At 50.0% G+C, this 27,989-nt stretch overlaps 1 protein-coding gene across 1 annotated transcript; it reads left to right on the forward strand.

Moving 5' to 3' along the window:
- The first annotated feature begins 636 nt into the window (after positions 1–636).
- Positions 637–27,980, forward strand: rif1 (replication timing regulatory factor 1). The gene is made up of 36 exons (XM_064329850.1): positions 637–836; positions 2,514–2,635; positions 4,592–4,670; positions 6,883–6,979; positions 7,507–7,637; positions 8,317–8,411; positions 8,846–9,035; positions 9,586–9,678; positions 9,830–9,968; positions 10,667–10,818; positions 11,161–11,272; positions 11,462–11,638; positions 11,797–11,907; positions 12,536–12,598; positions 12,994–13,097; positions 13,998–14,084; positions 15,058–15,131; positions 15,639–15,819; positions 16,245–16,352; positions 16,682–16,831; positions 16,923–17,019; positions 17,556–17,632; positions 17,907–18,248; positions 18,566–18,768; positions 18,929–19,022; positions 19,169–19,300; positions 19,633–19,775; positions 19,884–19,973; positions 20,053–20,110; positions 20,371–24,153; positions 24,753–24,893; positions 25,332–25,418; positions 25,687–25,802; positions 26,209–26,362; positions 26,781–26,904; positions 27,289–27,980. Exons 2-36 carry the CDS (start codon positions 2,523–2,525, stop codon positions 27,513–27,515), a joined length of 8,124 nt encoding a protein of 2,707 aa, XP_064185920.1. The 5' UTR covers positions 637–836; positions 2,514–2,522; the 3' UTR covers positions 27,516–27,980.
- The last annotated feature ends 9 nt before the right edge of the window (positions 27,981–27,989 follow it).

A 27,989-nucleotide genomic window follows, 5' to 3' on the forward strand; every position in this document is an offset into this window, starting at 1 on the left:
AGTGTCAGTTTAAAAAAAAAAGATGTTTATTGCCTTTTGTGTAAAATGTACGGCTTGACTTTAAGACTTCAAGGGCACATGACAGATCTTTGAGAATTTTTTCTGGCCATTTTGGTTTCAGTCGGCTACGCTGTAAATGTACTGACTTTTCATGAAGCCAGGGCTAACAGTGAGAATACATTATTAGTGTCATGCAGCATGCAGCATCTTTTGAAAATACTGAACAATATCCCTGCTTGTGTACACTCTCAGAAATAAAGGCAGCTACAGTGGAGATACTTATTTGTTCTTTAATTTCCAAATTGTACCCTGTCAGATACAATAATGTGTTACGCCTTGATTTGTTAACATGAATAATATCACTTTTATTGTTTACATCAGGCCATACTGTTGATGACTTGCTGTCAGAAAACCATTTAGTGGGCTACATGTGATAGGGCGTTTCATATTGTAATTTACATATTATTCAAAACACTTAACTGTGTTTGATTAAATTTGAATATATTTTCGTATATTTTAACTTAATTAAATTGATTTTATATATTTACAGCTAAAACACAGTAAACTGACGTTATTTTAGCGCATCGTGCTGCTAAATTATTAATCTATGGGCGGTACTAGTACGTGAGGTGAAAGGTGACCGGCGCTCAGCGTGCACAGTTTGGCGCCAGCGTTTTCGCGGGGAGAGAAACACATTGGAACTCTGAGAAGAGTGTTGACTCTGAAAAATATTTTATTTTCTTGCGGGCATTTAATGCGGGCGATGTATAATCGTTCATGATATCTTCATCTTCTTCTGCTGCTGCTGCTTTGTGTGGTACATCAAGAGTATTGAGGTAAGGATGCTGATTTAGTTGCTTGTGGGTTAGCAAACCATTTGGAAAGCTAGCTGGCTAATGTTCTTCCAGGGGGGTGGGTGGGAGGATATATGGTTTAATTATTTCAATTGTAGCGATCGTAAATATTTTTATCTTTCTGCAGTAGTATACATGCCAACAGACTAAAGCTGTATAGTTAACAAATGTAACTCGCTAGATAGTTGGCGAGGTAATGTTAACTTTGCTATCTATTGTTTCGTTTTTTGCAGGGTAACGTTAGCTTGCAAACAGTTTTTTTAACCCCAGTTCATATAACCTAGCCTGCTGGCGTTAATTTGCTCACAAGACAACATCGCAAACTCCTGCATCTTAAAAGGACTAGTTCGCTGCTTTGTTGTGAAAGGTTATTCGGTTTGTAAGGTTAACGTAGTTTCCTTTCTAAAGTTGGTTTCATAGTGTTAACTAATGCTAGCTGTTAGCATTAGCAGGACCTTGAGCGACAATGTGGCGTAAACAATGAACTGCACTAGTCTATGCTACTCTGCAGGCAGACAGTATTAGATTTTCACGATTGTTGTATGTAAGGTAATGCTGATCAGATCTTTACCACGCTAATTTAGCAATCCTTTTCGCAAGCGCTTCTGTGCACAGGAAAGCTTTGGAGGGTGCTATATTTCGTCCACGAAGTCTGCCGGTGAAGGTTTTTTTTCTCTCTTCAAAAGTTTGTGGTGTTTAATGTCAATGCGTATGTTTAGCCAAATGTATTTAAAAAAAGCATTCGTAGAGCTAAAATGGTTTTATTCATAAATCAATGTAGATAGTCTTCAGTCGTAAAAAAAGGCTGTTTTCTTTTAAGTTGCTTTTGTGCATTGACATTGCAGTCCTGCTGAACATTGATGGGGATGCAAAAGTGAAGATTCAGCGGTCAGTGGGTCGAATAGCTGTCAACTTGGAAAGCAGATTCATAACATTTCAATTATTGACTCATTTTAACTGAGGTAAAATACGGAGCGTCACCTATAAAAATGAAGTAGTTTTTGTTGTTGTTGTTGAGAAATACGTGTGGGTTTTTTCCTGTTCAGTGAAAGATTAACAAATAGCCTACTGTTATTGTGGTGTCTTCCAGAGTCAAGGACTTATAGACCATAGCCCACTTGGAAAACAAAGTCAAATGGTGTCAACCCACTGTCATTTTGTCTAACTGATTTTAAAAAATAATTTACCTTTTAAAAAATTATTTTTTAAATGTATGTCCCTTATTGGTGCCTCAGTTTCTTTTTATTTCCTTGTGACCCTGCGTGTCGAAGGTCGCTGTGTTCTCTCCAGCGCGGTGTGGATGCAAGGTTTTTGCGCTGGTACAGGAAGTCTTATCTTTGCGCTGCAGTATCGTAACGGCCTCTGTCTCGCGAAACCGAGCATTCTGTGGCACCAGACTGCTTTATGTCGTACCGTATGTAAATGCTGGAGAGGGAACTCTCCATCTTGTTAAGATCACCTTGTACAAGTTTAACTGTCATCTGTGTTTATCCAGGGCCTGAAAATGTACACACAGTGAGTGCTATTAGCAGGTTTGTGTGGATGTGTAATGCTGTTGCAGAGCCACAGCAGTGAAGTCTGTATTGTCGATGCGTGTGGCGCGTTTTGGGGGCGTGGCCTCGTTTGACGGGCCGCGCGCCCCTCTCCGCTGTGCTCCAGGGGGTAAGGATGATGGCGACGGTGCACCCCACCACCTCCAGCCTCGTCCCGCTCCTGGAGTCCCTGGAAGACCCCGCCGTGGGACAGGTGGAGCAGACCGACGCCTACCTGACCATCGCAAGGTAGGTGCTGCGCCCGGGCGCATGGGGGTGTGGCTGGGGGGGTGGGGTGTTTCACAAAGCAGGGTTACTGAGTTAGGCTGGATAACTTCGTTGAGTAAAACTCAAAACTCTCCCAATCTGGAACATGGACTAAGGTAAAAAGAGCTGTTCTGGGTTTTACTCAGTGCAGTTATCCAGCTAACTCTGTAATCCTGGGCACTGTTTCATGAAGCAGGATTACTAAGTTAGCTGGATAACTGCACTGAGTGAAACCCGGAACCCTCCCAAATCTGGATCATGGACTAAAGTAAAAAGAGCTGTTGTGCAGTTACCCAGCGTACACAGTAATCGTGCTTCCTGATACAGATCTCTCTGGCCTTGCAGCTGACTTGCATAAAGCAGTCGTGTCTGTTGAGCTGAATCTGGGCCTGGTTTTACTCTCTGCAGACTGCAGTGTCTGCTCTAGCCAGGCACTTAACCACCTGACTCGCTGACTCATTTTGAGTCATCTTGATTGGACGTGCTAGGTTTCCTTCCCTCGCTGTGAGGGTGAATCCTCCTTAATAGAAATGCCCCCCCCCCCCCCACAACCCTCAGAGATCAGACTAACCCCCCCCTCCCCCTTGCTCTGCTTCTGCAGGGAAATGCATGCAACCATTAATGCCTCTCAGACAGCAGTCATTGGATTAGTGTGCTGTCTACAGCTGAGGATTATGTAACTGCACGGGCTGTGTAGTGCACAGCCTACCACTGACAGCTTATAAGTGTTTTGTCTCAGTTCCTTTTGCGTTGTAATGCAGTATGAGAGGGCTGAAATGGAGTGAGCTTCAGTTTCCATGTTACTAAAGCACAATCTGTCACATTCAGAGCCCGGACAGGTAGCACTAGTGTAGGTTAGATTGGGGTAGTCTGAGTATTGTTTGAGTAATGGGTTAGAGTGGAAGTGTTTGAGGTTCTCTGATGGGAGGGCCTACCGTAGGGCTATAGACCATCAAAATGTCTTTGTCATTTTGTCATGGTGGCTCCAGATCACATCTGGTTCCGTTAAAAAAAAAAATATATTTTTTAAAAAATGTATTTGATTTTTAGTTTCCGTTTACTCGTCATTTTGTCTTTTAGCTATGAGAAACCTGGACATTAGGAATGCTGCAGGGTGAATTCATTTTGTGTGTTATCAACACAGTCTAGAAAAGTAAATATATTCGCACTTCAAAGTAGTATGCAGGATGTTTTGAAGAAGTAAAGACATCCGTATTAAATTTAAGGAACTGAAGTAAAATAGCCAGTGTTGGCGCTGTACATGATTCAGGGTAATTTAATTCCCCTCTTCATTTGTCTGGCTGGGCGATGGAACCGGAATTTCTTATTTGGGTGCAAAATTTACCTCACGCTTTCATGGTTTATGCAGTATCACATCAACTTACTGTAATGTAGTGTCAGTGGTGTATTGGGTAGGTATGACAGTGGTGTATTAGGTGGGTATGACAGTGGTGTATTAGGTGGGTATGACAGTGGTGTATTAGGTGGGTATGTGAGTGGTGTATTAGGTGGGTATGACAGTGGTGTATTAGGTGGGTATGTGAGTGGTGTATTAGGTGGGTATGACAGTGGTGTATTAGGTGGGTATGTGAGTGGTGTATTAGGTGGGTATGACAGTGGTGTATTAGGTGGGTATGACAGTGGTGTATTAGGTGGGTATGACAGTGGTGTATTAGGTGGGTATGACAGTGGTGTATTAGGTGGGTATGTGAGTGGTGTATTAGGTGGGTATGACAGTGGTGTATTAGGTGGGTATGACAGTGGTGTATTAGGTGGGTATGTGAGTGGTGTATTAGCTGGACGGTATCTGTAAGCGATGACCAGGTTTATCACCCCTCTCTCGCTCTCACTCTCTCTCTCTCTCTCTCTCTCTCTCTCTCGCTCTTTCTCTCTCTCTCTCTCTCTCTTCCCCCTCCCCCCCCTCCCGTGTTTCTGCAGCCGTCTGAGCGGAGAGGAGGGGAAGCACTTCCTCCCTGCCGTCGCTAAGCACTTTTCACGCCTTGGGAAGGTTTTCCAGGTAAGTGCGGAGCACTGGTGCATGCTGGGAACTGCCTGACTCGCTTTATCTCTCAGGATAGTTTTGGTCAGGATTGTTTGAGTTTGTCATTTCAGAACGTAAGTTTGTCATTTCAACTGTCATGGTTGCTTCAACTTTATTTTTGTTTTTACCCTTTAAAGAGTAGGTTTTTCTGGAATGTTTTTTCAAAATTCTAAGTCAGTGTTCTAGAACTCCACTGTGTGGGGCGGCTGTGCCATTTTCTGGCCGTGGTACAGGTTTGGTTTTTGGGTGGGTGGGCTGCTGTGGTGCAGGTTTGGTTTTTGGGTTTTTGGGTTTGTGGGTGGCTGTGGTACAGGTTTGGGTTTTGGGTGGGTGGGTGGGTGGGTGGCTGTGGTACAGGTTTGGTTTTTGGGTGGGTGGGTGGCTGTGGTGTACAGGTTTGGTTTTTGGGTGGGTGGGTGGCTGTGGTACAGTTTTGGGTGGGTGGGTGGCTGTGGTACAGGTTTGGGTTTTGGGTGGGTGGGTGGCTGTGGTACAGGTTTGGGTTTTCGGTGGGTGGGTGGCTGTGGTACAGCTTTGGTTTTTGGGTGGGTGGGTGGCTGTGGTACAGTTTTGGGTGGGTGGGTGGCTGTGGTACAGGTTTGGTTTTTGGGGTGGGTGGGTGGGTGGCTGTGGTACAGGTTTGGGTTTTGGGTGGGTGGGTGGCTGTGGTACAGGTTTGGGTTGTGGGTGGGTGGGTGGCTGTGGTACAGGTTTGGGTTTTGGGGGAGTGGGTGGCTGTGGTACAGGTTTGGGTTTTGGGTGGGTGGGTGGCTGTGGTACAGGTTTGGGTTTTGGGTGGGTGGGTGGCTGTGGTACAGGTTTGGGTTTTGGGTGGGTGGGTGATTGGCTGTGGTACAGGTTTGGGTTTTGGGTGGGTGGGTGATTGGCTGTGGTACAGTTTTGGGTTTTGGGTGGGTGGTTGATTGGCTGTGGTACAGGTTTGGGTTTTGGGTGGGTGGGTGATTGGCTGTGGTACAGGTTTGGTTTTTGGGTGGGTGGGTGATTGGCTGTGGTACAGGTTTGGTTTTTGGGTGGGTGGGTGGCTGTGGTACAGGTTTGGGTTTTGGGTGGGTGGGTGGCTGTGGTACAGGTTTGGGTTTTGGGTGGGTGGGTGATTGGCTGTGGTACAGGTTTGGTTTTTGGGTGGGTGGGTGGCTGTGGTACAGGTTTGGTTTTTGGGTGGGTGGGCTGCTGTGGTGCAGGTTTGGTTTTTGGGTTTTTGGGTTTGTGGGTGGCTGTGGTACAGGTTTGGTTTTTGGGTGTTTTGGCAGTTGTGCCGTGTTCTGTTTGCGGTAAAGGTTTGGGTTTTGGGTGGGTGTTTTGGCGGCAGTGGTACAGGTTTGCGTTTTGGGTGTTTTGGCGGCTGTGCCGTGTTCTGGCCGCGGTACAGGTTTGGTTTTGGGGTGGGTGGGTGGCTGTGGTACAGATTTGGTTTTTGGGCGGCTGTGCTGTGTTCTGGCCGCGGTACAGGTTTGGGTTTTGGGTGGGTGGGTGATTGGCTGTGGTACAGGTTTGGGTTTTGGGTGGGTGGGTGATTGGCTGTGGTACAGGTTTGGGTTTTGGGTGGGTGGGTGATTGGCTGTGGTACAGGTTTGGTTTTTGGGTGGGTGGGTGGCTGTGGTACAGGTTTGGGTTTTGGGTGGGTGGGTGGCTGTGGTACAGGTTTGGTTTTTGGGTGGGTGGGTGGCTGTGGTACAGGTTTGGGTTTTGGTGGGTGGGTGATTGGCTGTGGTACAGGTTTGGTTTTTGGGTGGGTGGGTGATTGGCTGTGGTACAGGTTTGGTTTTGGGGTGGGTGGGTGGCTGTGGTACAGATTTGGTTTTTGGGCGGCTGTGCTGTGTTCTGGCCGCGGTACAGGTTTGGGTTTTGGGTGGGTGGGTGATTGGCTGTGGTACAGGTTTGGTTCTTGGGTGGGTGGCTGTGGTACAGGTTTGGGTTTTGGGTGGGTGGGTGATTGGCTGTGGTACAGGTTTGGTTTTTGGGTGGGTGGGTGATTGGCTGTGGTACAGGTTTGGGTGGGTGGGTGGCTGTGGTACAGGTTTGGGTGGGTGGGTGGCTGTGGTACAGGTTTGGTTTTTGGGTGGGTGGGTGGGTGGCTGTGGTACAGGTTTGGTTTTTGGATGTTTCGGCGGCTGTGCCGTCTTCTGGCCACGGTAAAGGTTTGGTGTTTGTGGCGCTCCTCTCTCAGGCTCACATCGCCAGCCCGAACGTGGAGCTGTGCCAGGCCGCGCTACAGGCCTTGGGGTTCTGCGTGTTCCACGGCGCCATCGTCTCCGGAATCCCAGGTACCCGTCCTGTCCGGAGCACATTGGGACAGCACTGGGAGGGGGGGTCAAACCCCAAAATGGGTGGTACTGCCAGTCACTTACTGACTGGAAGGCATATGTGGGCCGGTCGGTTTATGAGTCAGTGATTGACACCACGTGACAATTCCACCAAGTCCATCAGGAGCGTGCTGTTGTGTGTGCATACATGCATTCATACATGCCTACTTGCATGTACACAGACAAGAGGCCCAAAGGGAAGTGACTGCCTCATGCTGTCAGAGTTCTTTCCTTCCAAAAGTAAACCTGCTTATTCCAAAACAAAATAAAAAATAAAAAAAGCAAAGAAATAGTAGACTTGATGCCTAAGAGAGCTGTGTGTAAAGGCAAGTACTGTGCAGTTTGGGTCATTTGAGGCATGCAGAGCCATTTGTGAAGCTGCAGTTTGACAGAAAGGTACTAAATGATGAATGCTATGTGGCCCGTTAAGCTGATTGTCATCATAAAATCAGTTTGCTTGTGAGATTTACACACTTTTTTTTTTTCAGCCAACTTCATGGAGGAGATCCTGACAGCTCTCAACAGCATCGTTGTGAAATCCACGGACAAGAACACGTGCACCCGCGCCCTGTGGGTCATCTCCAAACAGAACTTCCCCTCTGACGTGGTGTCCCGGAAGGTGGGTGGGCGTCTGAGGGGGTGAGCGGTGCACTGGTGGGCTGGGCCGCGTGTGGTCGCTGGGCGTATTTGTTCCCTTGCTGGACATCTGTAAACTTTCCTTAAGTATTCCTCACGTTCAACAAAAACTTCCAGGTTAAATTAATTTAATTCCGTTGTGCCGGGGATTGGTTTGCCTGTTCTGAGGGCTTTTAGCTGAATGCTTGGCTGTTCACAGCCCCCTTCAGTGCAGATATTTTTTTACTGGGCTCCTTGGTTCGTGTTCAGGGCTGCATCTGAAAACATGTCTTTAACCTAGAGCTGGGGTGTCAAAACCAGATTCCCAGGCGGCCGCAGTGTCTTGTGAGTTTTTGTGGTTTCCTTCAAATCAGCTGCCTGTTAAGGGCTTGAGAGCAAGTTGAGAGGAATCTTTAGCCAATCAGTGACTTAAATGAACCACTGGTGCTGAGAGCAAGTAAAAAAAAAACCCAACGTGGCCCTCAAGGACTGGAATTTGACTCCCTTGACCTTGGAATGGCGAAAACCAGCCGGCAGGGACCTTGACTGGTCTCTTCGGATCAGTGAAATGACAGGCGAAGGGAAAGCAGGACTGTTCAGCATATTTGGTGGGGTTCAGGTCTTTTGAGCAGGTTGGAGGAGTTTGGGTCTGATGTCTTGATTCCTCCCCCGCCCCCCCACAGGTACCAGACATCCTGAAAACACTGGAGGCCGTGCGGTCGCGAGAGGACCTCCAGTCAGTCATCATGGAACACGAGGCGTTGAACGTGGTGATAAGGTATGCCTTTACTCCGGAGGTGGAGACGTGATCGTTTCCTCCCTCTGTTCTCATCGGCCTTTGAATCGACCACACTGTCCCAGGCAGAAATTTAATGCCAGAAATGTAATTCAACATAAATATTAATACCTTTTGGAAATTAAATTTATTTCTCAGTAGTGTAGTATTTTATTTTGCAACATTTTGAGGTGACCATTTGTAAATGGCAATATATTGAGTATATATTTAAAATATTTCCTTAAAGGGAGATGTATGTTGAAATGTGTCGAGGTCAAATCTCGAGCACTCACGCAATGCTTCTGTTGATTGGTTAAATAAGGAAATGGATGAAAGGTGGAAATATGGCTTGTGTATTTCGCCCGAGGTTCATGTTCCTGTTGGATGTTGCGGATAGCTCTGGCGTTATGAATTTAAACTTCATTTCCCATGGTCAGGCTGTTGGAGCAGACCCCCAGTCCGATGGGGGAGGGGGCGGTGCAGTGGGCGAAGCTGGTGATCCCCCTGGTGGTCCACTCGGCCTCGAAGGTCCGTCTGCGGGCGGCGGCCGCCCTGGAGATGGGGATGCCCCTCCTCCTCCAGAAGCAACAGGAAGTGGCGGCCGTCATCGAGCCCCTCATGTCCTCTGTAAGTCCGCCTGCCCCAGGTTAAGGCCTTGTGCACACTACACAACTTTCATACTTACACACTACACGACTTTCACACTTAAACACTACACGACTTTCATACTCGCACGCTACGCGACTTTCACACTTGCACACTGCAAGACCTTCTAACCTGCACACTACACGACTTTCATACTCGCACACTACACGACTTTCATACTCGCACGCTACACGACTTTCATACTCGCACACTACACGACTTTCATACTCGCACGCTACACGACTTTCATACTCGCACACTACACGACTTTCATACTCGCACACTACGCGACTTTCACACTTAAACACTACACGATTTGCATGGAGCGTCCATCGGAGGCGGGTGTGCTTGTGGCAATTGCGCAAAAAATCGAGGATTTTCTTAGGATTTTATGAAGATCTTAAACCTCGGGATCTTGACTGAAAGTCCTGGGCTGCGGCTCTTGGCCTGTGTCCTGCGACACGCTGTCGGCTTCCTGCTCTGCGCTCCGAACGGCGCTGTGTTTCTGACGCGCCCCTTACTTCCCCTGCAGAAACTCATCCCTGAGCTCCAGAAGCTCTTCTCCACCAAGAACGAGAGCAACGTGCTGAAGCTCTGGCCTCTGTTCGTCCGGCTCCTGGGCAAGGTGAGCTTTTTGAGCAACAGATTTTGAGCTTTCATCAGTATTCACAGATGGTCAGTCGTGGAAAGTAACCCAAATCGTCCAGTATTTTGGTCCAATTACCTGGATTCTCCTGGGAAGGGGAGTTAACTGGGTGGCTTCCTCCCCTCCTCAGGTCCTCCACAGAGGAGGCCCCTTCATCAACTCCCTGCTGCACCTGGAGGAGCTGGGCTTCCGCAGCTCCTCGCCCATCATCAAGAAGATCGCCTTCATCGCCTGGAAGAGCCTCATCGACAACTTCGCCCTCAACCCAGGTGAGTAGAGCCTCATCGACAACTTCGCCCTGAACCCAGGTGAGCAGAGCCTCATCGACAGCTTGACTGAGTGACTGTGACTCCTCTCCCGCAGAGATCCTGTGCAGTGACTGTGACTGACTGACTGTGACTCCTCTCCTGTAGAGATCCTGTGCAGTGACTGTGACTGACTGACTGTGACTCCTCTCCTGCAGAGATCCTGTGCAGTGACTGTGACTGACTAGCTGACCGTGACTCCTCTCCTGTAGAGATCCTGTGCAGTGACTGTGACTGACTGACTGTGACTCCTCTCCTGTAGAGATCCTGTGCAGTGACTGTGACTGACTGACTGTGACTCCTCTCCTGCAGAGATCCTGTGCAGTGACTGTGACTGACTGACTGTGACTCCTCTCCTGTAGAGATCCTGTGCAGTGACTGTGACTGACTGACTGTGACTCCTCTCCTGCAGAGATCCTGTGCAGTGACTGTGACTGACTGACTGTGACTCCTCTCCTGCAGAGATCCTGTGCAGTGACTGTGACTGATTGACTGTGACTCCTCTCCTGTAGAGATCCTGTGCAGTGACTCTGACTGGCTGACTGTGACTCCTCTCCTGCAGAGATCCTGTGCAGTGACTGTGACTGACTGACTGTGACTCCTCTCCTGCAGAGATCCTGTGCAGTGACTGTGACTGACTGACTGTGACTCCTCTCCTGCAGAGATCCTGTGCAGTGCAAAGCGCCTGAAGCTGCTCATGCAGCCGCTGAGCTCCATCCAGGTGCGGACGGAGGCGCTGCTCCTCACCAAGCTGGAGGTGTGGTGGTACCTGGTGGTCAAGCTGGGGCCCAGCCTGGCTGTTAACTTTGAACAGGTAAGGCGGGTTAGCGCTTATTTATAGCAGCTGGAACAAGTTTGGGATGTGTGGCTGTGCCTCTTCTTAATGGTGCGGAGTTGTGAAATGAATGAATCACTGGTTTCACTTCAGAAGCCAAAACAAGCTTGTGGTGTGTGTGTGTGTGTGTGTGCATGTGTGTCTCATATTCTCTCTTTTCGGAAGGTGTATGTGTGTGTACGTACGTGTGTATGTGTGTGTGTGTGTGTATGTACGTGTGTGAGTGTGTCTCGTTCTCTTTTGTCGTAAGGTGTGTGTGTGTGTACGTACGTGTGTGTGGGTGTGTGTGCATGTGTGTCTGATGTTCTCTCTTGTCGGAAGGTGGCGGTGCCTCTGCTCCAGATCGCCGTGTCCACAGAGTCTCCGCTCCTGTCTGTGAGCACGTCCTCGCGCAACTGCAGCCAGAACACCAGCCTGGCCACGCCCAAATCAGGTACGCCCTCTCCGCGGGGGACCCAGAGATTGGTTAAATGCTGTTCCAGTGTGCTGTGGGATTGGTTAAACTGCTCCAGTGTGCACAAGATTGGTTAAACTCTGCTCCCGCATGCACGGGATTGGTTAAACTCTGCTCCAGCGTGTGTGCGATTGGTTGAAATCCCGGGGTGTTGTTTCTGGGGTGCAGGCAGCCACCCCTTCAGCAGCCCGGCCTCCACGCCGCGCCTGGGCCTGAACAGCAGCTCCAGCGCGCAGCCGGCCTACCCGTCCATACAGCTGCTCGGGCTGGAGATGCTGCTGCACTACTTCCTGGGGTCAGAGGTCACCGCCGCCGCTGCCAAGAGCAAGCTGCAGCTGAACCTGGGTGAGAGTGCCGCCCCGCCCCGCCCTGCCCCGCCCCGCCCCGCCCGCCAGTCTCACTGCCCGCTCGCGGTCACAATCACGCTCGCTCTGGGGGACTAGAGGGGGTACTGGAATTCACACAATAACGCCACCCCCCCCCCCTTCCTTGTGTTTCCTCAGAGCCCCTGACGCACCCGCTGCTCACAGGCCCCTCCTCCTTCACCAAGCACGCCGCCGTCCTCATCTCCGCCGTGCGTGACAGCTTCATCGGCATCGGAAAGGACGCTCCAGGTACTGCCCGACCCCCCCCATCAGTGCTGGCTGCTGGTGTAACGATCAGGCATCTTCACTCAAAAATGTGACAGAGCTTCAGTTAGCTGTCAGTCACTTATTTTTGGAACCAGTAAAATGGTTTTTCTCATCAGAAAAAAGAATGGTTGGTTAAAATGGGCATGTTGCTGGTAACCTATGGTAGCTCCAGCCATTTAGCATGCTTAGCATGGTACCACATTCTCCTGTTAGTAGTATCCGCTTTCTTAGCGGATGCTAACAGGCATGGAGTTTTTTGTTTTGGAACTGCCATTTATAAAAACAGAAATGGGCGTTTAGAAATAAGGCGTGGTTAATGACTGATCTCATTGCCCCGAGGCCTTTTAGACATCAGGGTGGAGGAACAAAATTGCTGCAGAAATGCCCCCCCCCCCCCCAATTTATTCTTTAACCTTTGAAGAGCAGGTTGTGCTGAATGTTTTTTCAACATTCTACGCCTGTGTTCTAGAACTCCACTGCTTTCAGTCACCAGCAGTGATTGTGACATCAGCATTAGAACATTCAGCTGAGAGCATTCTAATCACACGTGTAAGAGTCACCTTTAAAGGAATGTCATATTCATATCATATTCGTATACTGTCTTCTGCAGAGGCCTTGCTCACCCTCATCTGGAAGAGCCTCATTGGTTTTGTAACCGCGGCGATGGAGACTGGTAAGACCCTTGGACCCCCCCCTAAGTGCAGAAGGTGTAGATCTGGGTACTTGTTTCTCGGGGTAGAAGGTCCTGGAGATCGATCTGTTATTAATTTTGCACGCGTAACCCTGTGAGGGGAGCTCTCATTAGGGTTATGAGTGGTGTCCTGTGTTGATGGTTGACTGGCTGCATTATGGGTCTCAGGACTGCTCAGCTCAGACTGCGCTGCGTATAAAATTAATTTCATAACTTATTTTTGGCTACGCGTTACTACGAGTAAAAATAATTTGGGTCCTGATATTAGAGTTTAGCAACCAGTGCTGTATAGTATTAGTTTATGTAGGCTCTATGTAAGTATTTATTTATTTATTTATTTATTTATTTATTTATTTATTATTTTGTGTGTTTTTCAGCAGGCAGTAAGAAGGACAGACCTGGCTCTGAGGTCCTCACCCTGCTGTTGCAGGCCCTGGAGTCAATCGTCACGTCAGAAGCCCTGCCGGCCCAGCGCACTCTGGTAAGCCTGACCGGGGCTCACACTGACTGGGGCTCACACTGACAGGGGCCCGCACTGACCGGGGCTCACACTGACAGGGGCACACACTGACCGGGGCTCACTGACTGGGCTCACACTGCCGGAGCTCACACTGACCGGGCTCACACTGACCGGCTCACGACCGGGCTCGCACTGACCGGGCTCGCACTGACCGGGCTCACACTGACTGGGGCTCACACTGACTGGGACACACACTGACTGGGGCTCACACTGACTGGGGCTCACACTGACTGGGACACACACTGACTGGGGCTCACACTGACTGGGGCTCACACTGACTGGGGCTCGCACTGACCGGGCTCACACTGACTGGGCTCACACTGACCGGGGCTCACACTGACCGGGGCCTCACACTGACCGGGGCTCACACTGACCGGGGCTCACACTGACTAGGGCTCACACTGACCGGGACACACACTGACCGGGACACTCACTGACTGGGGCTCACACTGTAAGCACTGCCCGGGCTGTGGTTTATACAGCCAGCAGGACACCTCACATACATTCCCCTGTCCCTCCTGGACCACTTCACCAGTAGATGCTCCCTCGTTACCACAGCTATGTCCCAGGCACTCAGTGATCGACCCAGTTTCACCCTACACGGCGAGACCAGAGGTTTTAGGGTTGCCCCTGTGCTGAGTTTACCTGTGTAACACCTGCAGCTTGTACCTGGGTTCCCTGTGCTAAGTTTTCCTGAGTGTAACACCTGGGGTGCTCTGTGCTGATTTTACCTGTGTGACACCTGTGGCTCATACCCGGCGTTCCCTGTGCTGAGTTTACCTGTGTAACACCTGCAGCTTGTACCTGGGCTGCCCTGTGCTGAGTTTGCCTGTGTAACACCTGTTACCTGCTCCACTCCAGGGTCTGCTGGAGGCCACAGTGAAGGGGATCCCCCATAAGGTCCTGGGCTCTGCGGCGTACCAGGTGGCCAACATGGACGTTTTAAATGTAAGCTCTCCTCTGAACACCGCGCTGTGCTGAAATGCTACGAAATGTTACCTTTTTTCCCCCCATCCTGCTTTAAAAAACACGAGTTTCAAACATATTGCGTGCGGTTTTTGCTTCATGTGTCCGAAGTTGAAAAGTGTACTTATCTGCAACTGTACGCCTCCTTATGGTGAGCAAAAATGGTCTGCGTCAAGTTTATTTTTGTCTGACGATGTGTTCATGTTGGTATTGGTGAATTTTCTTCCTGAAGTTTTCCCCCTTAGAAAGAGGCCTTTCACACATGCGGTTTGAATAAAAACCTGCCCCATTTTGATGTGTGAAAGGGGTTATGAGTAATCCTTGGGCTTTGGCTTTGGTTCTCTTCCAGCATGGTGGAATATCCTTCCCAGCATGCTTTGTGCAGTGCGCGAGAGACAGAACAGTGTTGTTGTCTACACTTTGTTGTACGTCGCTCTGGATAAGTCTGCCAAATGCCTGTAACGTAATGTAAAATGTTGCTATGATACGCTCCTGCCTGGCACAGCCACTGCTGAAATGTTGGCATCTGTAACTTGCTTGAGCAGTGTGAAAACACACCAGATTGCCCTTCTTCCCTGACTGTTGAATAGCGCTGAAATAATCAACTGTATGTTAGAAAAAATTCAAACAAATGGCCCTTCTTTAGACTTAGGCAAGTTTGTTTCAACAGTTAATACGTGGTTGTTCAGCATTCAGAGTGTAATATATATGTGACTGCAATAAATAAATAAATAAATATATTCATCAATATATACCCAGAATGCCTTGCATGTACAATTTGTATGCAAATCCTCCAGTAAATTGAATGCGTCCCAGTCATACGGGTTACAGATTAGGCTTGGTATCTTCGGTATGTGTAAACTGAGGGCAGTGTGCATGCTGTCCGCGTGTTTCCTGTCCGCGCGTACGCGCGTTTCCTGTACGCGCAGACGCTGACTCCGTTGCTGTCCCCTAGGGCACGCCGGCCCTGTTCCTCATCCCACTGTTCCACCACAGCGGCGCGCTGCCCTGCTTCGTCACGGACGAGCGGTAAGGGTCCGGGGGGGTCCGGGGTCCGGGTCTGGGGGCCTGGGTCCGGGGTCGGGGGTTCGCGGGTCTGGGGGGGTCCGCCCCTCTTTCCTCCTGTTTAACAAGCCTGTACAAACACGACCGGGGGGCGGCATCCACTGCATAACACTCTGTATGAAATAAAATCCCACACCTGTGCCATGTCCAGACATAATTTACAGAATTAGTGTGGACAACTGTGCATTCTCTTATGCAGAAGACAAGCTGTGCATTGTGTAATGTATAATGAAAAAATAATAATAATAATTTTGAGCCTTTTACTGTTGAATATATTTAAATATTTTAAAGTACCAGTAAGTAATTTGCCCATATATTTTGATGTGATGCAATATGTATATGCAATAGTTAATGGCTGTTGTGCAAATGTCACAATATGTTTTCATCTTCACGTCTCACTATGCTGTGATGCAGTTTAAATCGGAAATTTTGAGACGCTGTAGCTTTAAGGTAGCTCCTCCCCCACTCCAGGTTCTTCCTGTGCCTGGAGACCCTGATTGGCTGCGGCCTCTCGGGCCCCGCCTCCCCGCTGGCCTTCAGCGAATCGGTGCTGGGGGTGATGAGCCGCAACGCGGAGGCCATCGAGAACGGGGAGCACCTGTGGAGGATGTGGAGCATCGTGGTGAACCCCCTGACCGACACCATCACCCAGGTAACCGGGGGGACCCCCATATCTTCGTCTAAGCTTCGGGGTGTCTTTATTGGTTCCCAAGGGTTCGTTTATTTTGCAAACGGGAGATTCAGCAGTCCGGAATTGTAAGTACAGAGGACCTTAAACCGACACAACACAAAAGTCAGAAACAAAAGTCATAAAACTGGTTAAAAGGTATAACACTTTTCACAGTGAAAGCACTTTTAGTCACATGAATCAGTGGAGACCATACCTGTTATACAGGTGTAAAGTGCATGTCTGTGATGTAAAGTGTTCTCTTGTTTAGCATTACAGTAGCTGCAGGTGTAAACGCATTTCTGTGTCGCTTTGTTTTGCACCCGGAGGCCCTAAACTGCAGGCCCTAAGGCATGGGGTGAGAACGCAGTACTTAAAATTAATTTTGTCCCCCCCCCTCTTTCCCTCAGACCAACGAGGTGAACCAAGGCGACGCCCTGGAGCACAATTACACGGCCCTCCTCCGCGCCCTGATCTTCCCCGTCACACACCTGCTCATCGGCCACGCCCTGTCCCAGGTGAGGTGAAAACGTCCTCACCCACGCCTGCAGGTGGCATTTCCAACCGGGCTCAAATCCAGATTCTGTCTGCATGAATGGAAGCCGGGTATAATATTTTCTGTGTCATTTTCTGTGTTTTGTATTACAATTCATGACCTGAAGCTTTTCTGGCTTGGGGATTTAAAAACACACACACACACACCCCTCCCTTCACCATTGGAATAGTCCAACCTCACAACTTGCAGCCATTTTGGCTCTGCGGCGATCGTTGGGTTTACTCCGGCTTAATGGAATGCTGACCGCAAACCGCTTGCTTCCTGACTGTGTGACCTCACTTCCTGTCTCAGATGACGCAGAAGTCCCTGCTGTCCACGTGGTCCCGGCTGTACAGGGCTTTCGCCCGCTGCTCCGCCTTGGTGGCCACCGCCGAGGAGAACGTGTGCTGCGAGGAGCTGTGTGCCAAAATGGCCGTCATCCTGGACTCCAAGGTCCTCTCTGTGAGTGGACTTTAGAATCTGAGAACACGTTTTTGGTTGGTTAAAATGGGCGGTTCGTTTTCTTTGATTGACATTGTCTTTGACCACCCAGAATCCCCCGACCCTGGAGGCTGTGGCCAGCCTTCTGCTCGTCGTTATTGAGTGTGTGGACTTCACTCCGTACACCCCCCACTATCAGAAGACCAAATGTAAGGGCTCAAGCACTAAAAAAAGCAAACCCCCCAAACCCTAACTTAATCACTGAATCACTCAACGAAATGCGGTTTTTATATTTCTCCATACTGTAGCTGAACCTCATACATTTTCAGGGACTTGGATTTACAGCCTGTAGTTAATTTGAAATCTGCTGCCGTTTTGTGTAGATGAAAAACCTGTGTTATTAGTTGTGATTATGTATTGGTTTATTTGGGTGTATGACCATCAGCCACTAGAGTACATGGGTTTATTATGATCGTGACAGGGGTGTCCTGTCGTATCCAGAAAGGGCTGGTGTGGGTGCAGGTTCTTGTTTTAGTCCAGCCCTAAGGTACCTGATTCTACTTTATCAAGGTCAATTGATTGAAGATCAGTATTGGTTAACTAGTTAAATCTGGTGTCATATTGCTGGGCTACAACAAAATCCTGCACCCACACCGGCCCTGTCCGGATAAGGGGCACCCCTGAGTGTAGAACGTTAGCAGTGTGGGACAGAATCAGATTTTTGCCCTTGCCCCCCCCGCTGCAGCACCCCACACGCCCCTGGGCTGGGTACGGAAGAAGAACAAGGCCCTGGGGAACCTGAGCACTCAGCTGTGGGCTGGCGTGAGGTCGTCGGCGCTGGGTCCCCGGCGACGGGCACGGCCCCGCATCGCGGCGTGGCAGCGCTGGCCGTGCACCCCGCGGGCGGCACGTCCCTCTCGCCATTCTGTCGGCTCTCTTCGGCAACCTGGCGCTGGGCACCGCCGTCCTGGGCCTCCGCCTCTCGCCCTCCTTGTCTGCTATCTCTCCCTCTTCTCTGCCCTCTCTCTCTCTCTCTCTGTCTATCTCTCTCCTCTCTCTCTCTCCCCCCTCCCCTCTCTCTCTCTCTCCCCCTCCCCCTCTCTCTCTCTCTCTCTCTGTCTCTATCTCTCCCTCTATCTCTGTTTCTCTCTCTCTCTCTCTCTCTCTCTGTCTATCTCTCCCTCTCTATCTCTCTTTCTCTCCACTCCCCCCTCCCCTCTCTTTCTGTCTCTCTTTCTTTCTCCCCCTCTATCTGTCCCTCTCTCTCCCTCCCCTCTACCTCCCTCATAGACTTTTGATTCTGCCTTTTTCATGCCTAATAAATCTCTGGTGTGGTGTATTATCAAGTGCTATGGTTAAATACGTAATTTGTTTCACTTTTGTGTTGTTTAGACCTCAGAATGAACAGCCGAAGTTCTTCACCGGTCTTGGACCAAAGGTATGCATGTGGAAGTACTCTTACTGATAGCAAGGTTGCCATGTTGCTTTAAAAAAAAGTAATTAAACTACATCAGCTGGTGCTGGTGATTTGGCCCATTTTACAGTCAAGTACAAAACTATATATTTTAGCATCTATTCCGATGGTTATCCTCCTCCTCCCATTGTGTCCAATAAAAGTTCTGAGTTGACCACTGTTAAATACTCAATACAAATATGAAAATTGTGTTTATCTGCCTGTGATGCACCGAAAAGTTTTATGAATTAAAAACTGACTACAGTGGCAAAGTGTTGATCGTTGTTTTGCGGTTCTTTCAGCTGGAAAAGCTGCTGGGCGAGATTCTGGGCTGCCTGCAGACGCGCTCCTCTCTGGTGTTCGATGACGAGCTGCTGGCCCTCCTGGCGCCCCTGCTGCGCGCGCTCTTCCCGCATCGCAGCAAGCCGCTGCGCAACCTCGCCACCCAGTTCTGGAACGCCACTTTCGCCCACGCCCCCACCCTCACCTACCCCGAAGACCTCAAGTGAGTGCAGACGCGTGTTGAGATGTTGGACGATGCGTGACATGACTCTTGATCCTGCGTCGGTTGTTCCTCTTGAACTGGAACATGTTTATTGCGTCGGTTGTTCTTCACGAGCTTGAAAATGTTTATGGTTTTACTGACTCTCCCCCCCCCCCCCCAGGCCAATTCTGAGCCAGGTGAAGCAGAAGATGCCCATCATTTTGCCTGGCTTTCAAGCCGTTGATGTGCCTGAAGAGTTCAGTGGACAGTACTCTGTGAGTTGACCAGTTTTGCGCTCCCTAAGTTGTTGTCACTTTGTTGAGGCTATCAGCTTGTCGCTTAATTCACTGAGGATCAGCGAGAGGGAACGCTCCAACTGCTGCTCAGCATGCTCACGCAGTGGCCTGTATGTTCTGCACAGGGGGAGTCCTCCCAGATGGAGACCCAAATCAGCGGGGTGAAGATCGCATCGGTGGGGAAGAGGGACTCTCTGCTCTCCAGGGCCGAGGAGCTGAGGGAAAAGGGTTCCGGTGGCCCGTCCAAGCCCATCGCTGTAAGAGAAAATGTGCAGCTCTCGAGCATTCAGAGAGGGGGATACTGCAGTGTGTGCTTGTTTCAGCCCAGCGTAGATGCCTGATTCTACTTCCTGATGTCTTGATTGAAGACCACGAATACTTAACCGGTTGAATCAGGTGTAGTCGTGCTGGGCTGAAGCAAAAAAACCTCTACCCCCACTGACAGTACGGACATGGTTGGACACCCCTGCACACTGAGTACAAGGGGACTAATGGGGTATAATTCTGGTAAAACATCATGTACGCTGAGTGTGTTGCGTTATGTGGTGGGTACTCTGTGGACTGATTGGTGGATGGTGTCTTTGAGCAGGTGAAGCTGGATTTCGGGACTCCCAAAGTCCCTCGTCGTGAGCTGCTGGAGGAGGAGGCTTCGATGGATTTTGTCTTCATACCCCCTGAAACCAAGGAGAGAGTGCTGACAGAGCATCAGAAAGAGGTCAAGAGAACCAAGAGGTGAGTTGGTCGTGCTTTCAAATATAAAAATGTCAACTGTTTCTTTTAATTTTAGTATTCCGTTTTGTTTTCCCTCTTAAAACGCATTTTCATTTTGTGGTTTTTCAGGGTTGATATTCCTGCAATGTATAATAACCTTGATGCATCTCTGGACACAACGGCCTTTACCCAGTACACACAGAGCCAAGAAGAGTCTATGTACGTACTGATCCTATGGCGTCTTACATGTTTATTACTCTTGTCTAATTGCCAACCATCTATTAATTTCTACCTGTAGGGATAAACTACCAGCCAGTGACGAACCTGCAGGACCAGAGGCTGATGGCCAGGCTCAGGTACAGCAGTTTTTCTCCTCTGGTTTTTAGGTGTTTGTTACAGATTCCAATGATGTTTACGTGCATCGTGTTGCTGAAGGACTACCAGGTCTATTTAAGCTTATGATAACCCCTCTACTTTGTTAGAAATTTACATTGGTTTTAAAACCGGGTCAATTCCTTGTTATGCATTAAGGTCAGTGGGGAAAAGCCATGCATGTTTAGTAAAGGAAGATGGCCGCTCAGTTATGTTCATGATTGTGCTCCTCGCTGCACTCTAGGTTCAAGATGAAAAAATGGAAACTGAAGAAGCCCCTGAGCCGGATATGGGACCGAACCAGGAGGACATGGATGTGGGTCCCGTGGCAGACTCGACGGGAGACGAGGCCGACAAAGAGGAAAGACCTGCTCCTCCCAAAGAGGTGGAGCCTAAATCTGAAGACGGGCCCCCTGAGCAGGATGATCGCGTGGCCGAGGAGACCGGCGAGAGCGGGGGCGACGACTGCGACGCCTCGGCCTCCTCGGATGTGGTGTCCGGCACGCCGCCCAAACCCAACAGCCGGCGGCAGTCCTTCATTACCCTCGAGAAGTACATGGAGGGCAAGCCGGCCAGCCCCATCAGAGTGACGAAATTCACAGGCCCCCACAGCAGGGCCTCCGGCAACCAGGACGCCTCAAACTCCCAGCAGAACGACGTGGCCTCTGAGGTCCCCGCTGAGGCTTCGACGGGCGTGGAGGCCGTTGAGGTCGCACGGGAACCCGGTCGGCACGGGGACGCCGGCGAGCGGCAGGCGTCCTCTCGGGTGGAGGCGGAGAAGGAGGAGCAGCCCCACCCCCGGGTAGAAGAAGCGGAGAAACGTCGCAGTGAGGGCACGGAAGATGAGGACGACATCATTCCTGATACTCAGGCTGGAGCGGGCTCCGCGGAGGCTGGGAAACGGGAGACCGCGGCCTCTGCAGAGGACGCCGTACCGATGAAGGACGAGGACTCCTGTGCGGACTCGACGTACGACAGTTGCGAAGACGGTTATCTGAATGATTCCCAGTGCTCGGAGGTCTCTGCCAGCCCGTCAGAAATCAGACGGTCTAGTCGACGCAGGAGTAGGCCGCTGCGTCCAGGTGAGGACAGGGAAGAGGTGGAGGGAAGGTACAAGCATAGTACATCACAGGCCCAACCAGGTAGTCAGAGCAAAATGCCTGCTGAGGCACAGGAAGGTGACCTCAAAGAGAGGCTTAGGAAGACCAGAGCTAGTTCACAGACTGCCTCCCCACCGTCGGCTCAAAATGATAGCCAGTCACTGGGCAGAGTAACCAGAAGAAAATCAGCTGGTCCTGCAGAAGAGCAAGTGAGCAAAACTAAATCTGAGACTGCTTTATCCAAACCCGTCAGTCAAACGGATAGCCAGTCACAGGGACGATCCAGTAGGAGGAGCAAGGTGGGTGGCTCTGCAGAAGAGATGAGCCAAACGGATTCACCATTGGCCTTATCTAAACCTGTCAGTCAAACGCAGGAAAGACCCAGTAAGAGGACCAAATTATCAGACCCTGCGGAAGAGATGAGCCAAACTGATACGCAAACAAGCTTATCCAGTCAAACCGATAGCCAATCACGGGGCAGACCAGGTAGGAGGAGCAAGGCATCTGGTCCTGCAGAAGAGATGAGCCAAAACGATGCGCAAACAAGCTTATCCAGTCAAACAGATAGCCAATCGCAGGGCAGATCAGGTAGGAGGAGCAAAGTGTCTGGCCTTTCTGAAGAAATGAGCCAAAATGATAAGCTGATGACCTTATCCACACCTGTCAGTCAAACAGATGGCCAGTCGCAGGGCAGACCAAGTAGGAGGAGCAAAGTATCTGGCCCACCAGAGGAGATGAGCCAAAACGATACACAAGCAAGATTAACTACACCTGTCAGTCAAACAGATGGCCAATCACGGGGCAGACCAAGTAGGAGGAGCAAAGTATCTGGCCCACCAGAGGAGATGAGCCAAAACGATACACAAGCAAGATTAACTACACCTGTCAGTCAAACAGATGGCCAATCACGGGGCAGACCAGGTAGGAGGAGCAAGCTGTCTGACCCTCCAGAGGAGATGAGCCAAACTGATACACAGGCAAGCTTATCCACACCTGTCAGTCAAACAGATAGCCAATCACGGGGCAGACCAGGTAGGAGGAGCAAAGTATCTCGCCTTTCAGAGGAGATGAGCCAGACCGATACACAAACAAGCTTAACCACACCTGTCAGTCAAACAGATGGCCAATCACGGGGCAGACCAGGTAGGAGGAGCAAGGCATCTGACCCTTCAGCAGAGATGAGCCAAACTGATGCTCAGACAGGTTTATCAACACCTCTTGGTCAAAATAATAGCCAATTGCAGAGCAGATCAACTAGGAACAGCAAGGCAACTGATCCTACAGTGGAGGTTAGCCAAACCGACTTTCACCCTGCCTTATCCACACCTGTTAGTCAAACAGATAGCCAATCACAGGGCAAACCAAGTAAGAGGAGTAAGACTGCGACAGAGTTGAATGTCGGCTCTAGTCTGTGTTCCGCATCTGCGATAGAGTCTGAACACTCACAGTTGACAGATAAAGGTGAAGGGACACAGGAGTCCAGGCAAGATTTGGGTCAGTCCAAGACGAGAGGGTCCTCCCAGGTCTTGTTGTCTGGTATTGAAAACTCTGAGTTGAATCTCTCAGAGACTCAGAGTGATGATAGCCAGAAATCCTCTAAAAGAGGTAGGAGAAGCAAGCTGTTGAACTCCAAGGCTGTGCCTCCAAGTCCGCTGAATACCCAACAAGTGCCCGAAGGTTCAGAGGAAATGGGTGCAATTGAGTCCACTTCTGAAGTTGAAATGGAAGACTGCGAACTCAGTCAAAAGACTGAATCAAAGTCTGTCCCAGTTAACACGGATGCTGAGGCTGTAGAGCCTTCTGAGGAAAAGGAAAACGAAAATGTGACGGAGATTATGGTTCCTGACGGTACCGCCAACGTCATTGTGGAATCGAGGGCTGAACTAAAGGCCGCGTCGGAGGCGTTTGCAAATGTACCTTCCGAAATGCAGGAGGAGATCTCGGAGCCTTCTGCGGAACATTCCACAGAAACCCGAGACCTTGCTGTCGACAGCCAGAAAGCGCAAACCGAGCGGGGCCATCGTCGCTCGCGCTCCAACTCCGCGGCGGCCGACGTGGAGGACGCTCTGTCTCAGGATTGCGGCGTCTCCAGCTCACAGGGCTCCACTGGCTCTCCAGACCCGGGGGAAATCGCGGTCCCGCCGGCCCCCAGCGAGCCGCTCTCTGACTCCAAAGCGGCGTGTCCTCCTCAGCCAGAGGAGGACGCACCGTTGCCGCAGCAACAGGAGGAGGACGCCACCACCGAAGCGAACGACGACGTGTTCCTGGAGGCGAACGCGACGAGCACCCCGAAGCTCTCCGAGTGCCTTCCGGCTGCTTCCGCGAGCGACGCCGAGGAGACTGCGTGGAGCACGACCGCGGGGGAAAAGTGGAGGACGTGCGATTCTGAAACCCCGTCTGGGGTTCAGCTTTCCGACCCGGCGGAGGACGTGGAGGACGGTCAGCAGCAGGACGCCGATGCGCCCCAGGTCACGGACGTGGCCGAGAGCGCGGTGGATCCCGCCAAGGAGCAGGCAGACGAAGAGAACTCTGCAATGCAAGAGCAAGACGTAAACCAACAGGAAGCCTTTGTTTCTGCCCAAGAGCAAAATGCCCCAAAAGAGGTGGTACTAGAGGAGGCGGAGGAGGACAGAGTTCCCCAAATGGACAGTGACGTGCCTATTGCTGCTGCTGCCGCTGATACCGCTGCTTTCCCGGCCCTGCCCGAGGAACCTGCAGCCCCACAGCAGGCGACAGCAGAGCCCTTGTGCCTGGACTCTCCGCTCAAACAGAAGCTTCTGGACTCCGTGGCGGGAGAGTTGGGCCAGAGCCCCAGCAGCGGGAAGAGTAAGGGTGTCTGGTCCCCCTCAGCGTCTCCTTCCACCAGCATCCTCAAGAAGGGGCAGAAGAGGCCTCTGGAGGTCGAGTCACCTTCCCCCTTGCAGAAGGTAGCCTAATGCTTGCCGGAGGGGTCTAAATCAGTTGGGTAAAGGCAGGGCTTGACAACCCTGATCTGCAGGTCCCGTAGGTTTTCACTTCAACCGTGATTTCGCACACCTGATTCTACTGTTTAGTAGCTGAACAAAATCTCTAGCTGTTGAACGAGGTGTGCTTTGTTAGGGTGTTGGAGTGAAAACCCACAACCTCCAGGAACAGCGTTAGGCAGCCCTGGACAAGTGGGTGTATGATGAATGGGCATGTGTAGTAATCTGTTAAAAGTAGCAAACTGCATATGCCTTATATCCGTGTCCTATCTGTACACGTCAGCTTTGGCTTTACATTACATTACAGGCATTTAGCAGACGCTCTTATCCAGAGCGACTTGCACAACTTTTTTATATAGCATTTTACATTGTATCCATTTATACAGCTGGATATATACCGGAGCAATGCAGGTTAAGTACCTTGCTCAAGGGTACAACGGCAGTGTCCTTACCCGGGAATCGAACCTGCGACCTTTCGGTTACAAGTTCAGTTCCCTACCCACTGTGCTTACACTCCGTCCTGCGTCCTCCGTCCTAAGAACACTCCGGCTTTGTTCTCGCAGTCTCGGCGCGTGTCCTTCGCCGACCCGATTCACCACCAGGAGCTGGCCGACGACATCGACCGGCGCAGCCCAGTCATCCGACAGTCCGGCGGCAGCTCGCCCAGATCCAAAAACATGGCCGCCGTCTCATCGCAGCAGAAGGTACACGCGGTCAGGTGTTGAGTTTATGGGAGTGCGTGGACAGTGGATGTTAACGTCTGCCCTCTGGTTTATTTTTAAACTTGTCGGTTGGATTTTTTTTCCCCTATCCCATTTGGTTTTGCCATGCAAGGAGTTAATCTTCCACTCATTTCATGTACATTACATTACATTACATTACAGGCATTTAGCAGACGCTCTTATCCAGAGCGACATACAACAAGTGCATTAGTTCAAGGTGCAGAGGTGCATAAGAAACACACTACATGTAATTGTATTTATGGTTTTGCCCACAGAGATGGTAGTCTCATAAAAGGCACAATGATTATTCCAGCGGTGCCGTCATGTATGCATTTTGTGTGCCGCATACATTTTGAAGCCGTGACACACACATGGGATTTATGAGTGTGTTAAAGTGCAGAATGTTTATTGCTATTTCAGTTTGTCACCACTCCAACCAAGGGCCTGTTCACCCTGAGTCCACGCAACTTGCGAAGCCCAGGATTCAAGAGCTCCAAGAAGTGTTTGGTATGTACCCTCTGAGCCTTAACAAAATGGCTGCTAATGGCTTCCTTCGGTTTAGGTTTTTAGAATCGACCCATCAGCTGTGTAGAATTGCCAGTCCACAGACATCTCCAAGATGACATCTGGATTTCATTACGTTTCCCAGATTTTCTTTCATCATTTACTGTAGCTTCAAGGATAATTCAAGGCATTTCCCTTTAAAGCAGAAGTCTTAGGACTGCGTGTGAAGGGGTTATACAGGGGGTTCCATGCCTCTGCCCTTCAATTTCAGATCTCTGAGATGAGCCAGGAGCCCAAGCCCATTCCCCGGGACTGCGTGTACCCGGCCCTGGTCAGCTGCTCTGCCCCTGTGGAGGTCGTCCTGCCCCAGATATCCTCCAACATGTGGTGAGCTTTGGGGCGAAGACTCAAGTCCCGTTTCACACTGTCTTGTGCGTGGTTGAAGCTGCAGGAAGTTGTTTGGTGCCTTTTCCCTTCATGCCCCCCCCCCCCCCCCAAATTAGAAAATCACACCTGTATGAATAAAGTATTTTACTCGTTTTGCTAAATTCCAGGTTCATTCAAGGTATATTTTCACTGCAGAAAATAAAGTAGTAATAAAAAATGTTTTTGTTTTTTTTCCTGATGTAATTTAATTGCTCCTAAACCTGTATGTATGATTCAGAATTTTGTGAGGATAGTTTTTTTTTAAATTTTATTTAGACAGTTTCAAATGGCAAATGCTTCAGATGCGGTTCATTAACTGTAAGTGGAGAAGGGGGAAAATGCCTAATTTTCTTCACCGGTCCTCTAGGCCTCGTGGATTTGGCCAGCTGGTGAGAGCCAGGAACATCAGGACCGTGGGGGACCTGAGCGCCCTCACCCCCACCGAAATAAAGTCCCTCCCCATCCGCTCCCCGAAACTGTCCAACGTGAAGAAAGCACTGAAGAACTATCACGAGCAGCAGGTAACACCACTTTCCAAAAATAAATATTGTGCTCTGTGCATAGACGTTGTGCTCCCATGTTCTACGGCCTAATAACCGAGGGATAAAGTTAGCGATGAGCGGGATTGGAGATGAAGCAAGGGTGGGGACTTTCATAATAACCATTTATATATTTAGGATTTTGTTGTGCTAAGGAATGTGCATTTGTGGCTTTGCCAATCAGCTGAACAGTGTTGGAGAAAAAGTGGTTTCACCAATTCATGAGCTAATTGCCAAATTTGAGCCTTTTTTATTTTTTTTAACTTTGTGTCTAACTGAAATATTTTTCTGGAAAACAACAGAGAAAAACATATACAAGGCATTCCCTAAGTTGGTTTTTTAGTCGCTAGAATTTTTGTATCTGGTGATGTGTGGTTTTGAATAATGTCTGTCTTTCTAGCGGAAGGGTCGAAACGACGAGTTGAAGGGATTCGATGAGATGGAGAAGATGACGTCCGAACCAGAGGAGATGGAGATGGCCCATCACCAGGAGGAGGGAAAGCCCCCAGGCGAGCAGGTCACAGGTGAGTCAGAACCCACCATAGAAGGCAGAGAAGTCATAGAAGTCTACTGTGAATTTACCATAGAAGTCCTGTTCAGTGTAGACCTTGTGGAGGTAGAGACATAGTAAACCAACATTTAGAAATTGGTTTCTAGAGATGTTCTCAGAATGCATAACAGCCTAATATGTCGTGGACCTTGCTCTGGGGGGAAACCATTGGTTTAAGTGAAATGGCCAAGTTAACCAGTTTTTGAACCAGTTTTTTGTTGTTGCAAACTCAACCCATTAACAGGTCACAAGTTAAATATCGTCACGTTTCTCTTGTTTCTCGGCTGTTTCATCAAACCCGTCACAGTGGGCCTGTCGTGTTCTGTCTCTGGCGTTGATTGTTGTCATGTGACCTCAGACGCGGAGTCGGCGGACGTCCCGGCCCCTCCCCCCGCGGAGCAGACGTCCGTGGAGCTGCCGTCCGCGGTGGAGGCGCTGGGCGCGCGGCTCACGGCGGGCGAGCTGGGCCGGTGCTCGCCGGGCCAGCTGGTTCTGATGCACGAGCAGCTCGGGGGGATGATGAGAGCCATCGTCGCCCAGCTGCAGGCCCGCCTGGCGCCCAGCGCGGGAGAGAGCCTGCCTTGACTGCGGTTCGGATCTCCCCGACGACGGCTTGGATCTCCTCGACGACGCGGATCTCTTCGCAGATCTCCCCGACGACTCCCTGTGTCTTAACCAGATCGGACTGGGTTCACTCACACCCCCCCCCCCCCCCCCGCACATACCTCCTTCCTGGAGATTTTTTAGTTTAGATTTTAATCTGTTTTTTTTTTTTCTTTTTCTTTTTACATTTTTAACTATGTAAATTTCACTACATTAACATTCAAACAGGTGATTCTCGCTGCTTGTCTGAAGCCAGTGGCGGAGTTATTGGTGTTGCTATGCCAACAGTGAGATCATAGGTCAACGTGTCGCCCTGAATGGTAGCACTCTGGACATGCCACGGTTGGGCATGACCTTTTAAACATGCTAGTCGACAGATCAGACGGCACTTTTTTTATTGTATATGTTGAAATAAAAGAGTGAAAAGGTTTTTGCAAAAAAAGACAAGTGTTCTTG

This window comes from Anguilla rostrata, chromosome 3 (assembly GCF_018555375.3).
Source record: "Anguilla rostrata isolate EN2019 chromosome 3, ASM1855537v3, whole genome shotgun sequence".
Classification (NCBI taxonomy): Eukaryota; Metazoa; Chordata; class Actinopteri; order Anguilliformes; family Anguillidae; genus Anguilla; species Anguilla rostrata.

What these genes read in the sequence shown, in the direction of transcription:
- rif1 (XM_064329850.1), top strand. Translation starts at nt 2,523, where the DNA reads ATGATGGCGACGGTGCACCCCACCACCTCCAGCCTCGTCCCGCTCCTG. An exon ending in GCCTTGGGAAGGTTTTCCAG is followed by an intron (nt 4,671 to 6,882) that starts GTAAGTGCGGAG and finishes CTCCTCTCTCAG; the next exon opens with GCTCACATCGCCAGCCCGAA. An exon ending in AACCGCGGCGATGGAGACTG is followed by an intron (nt 12,599 to 12,993) that starts GTAAGACCCTTG and finishes TGTGTTTTTCAG; the next exon opens with CAGGCAGTAAGAAGGACAGA.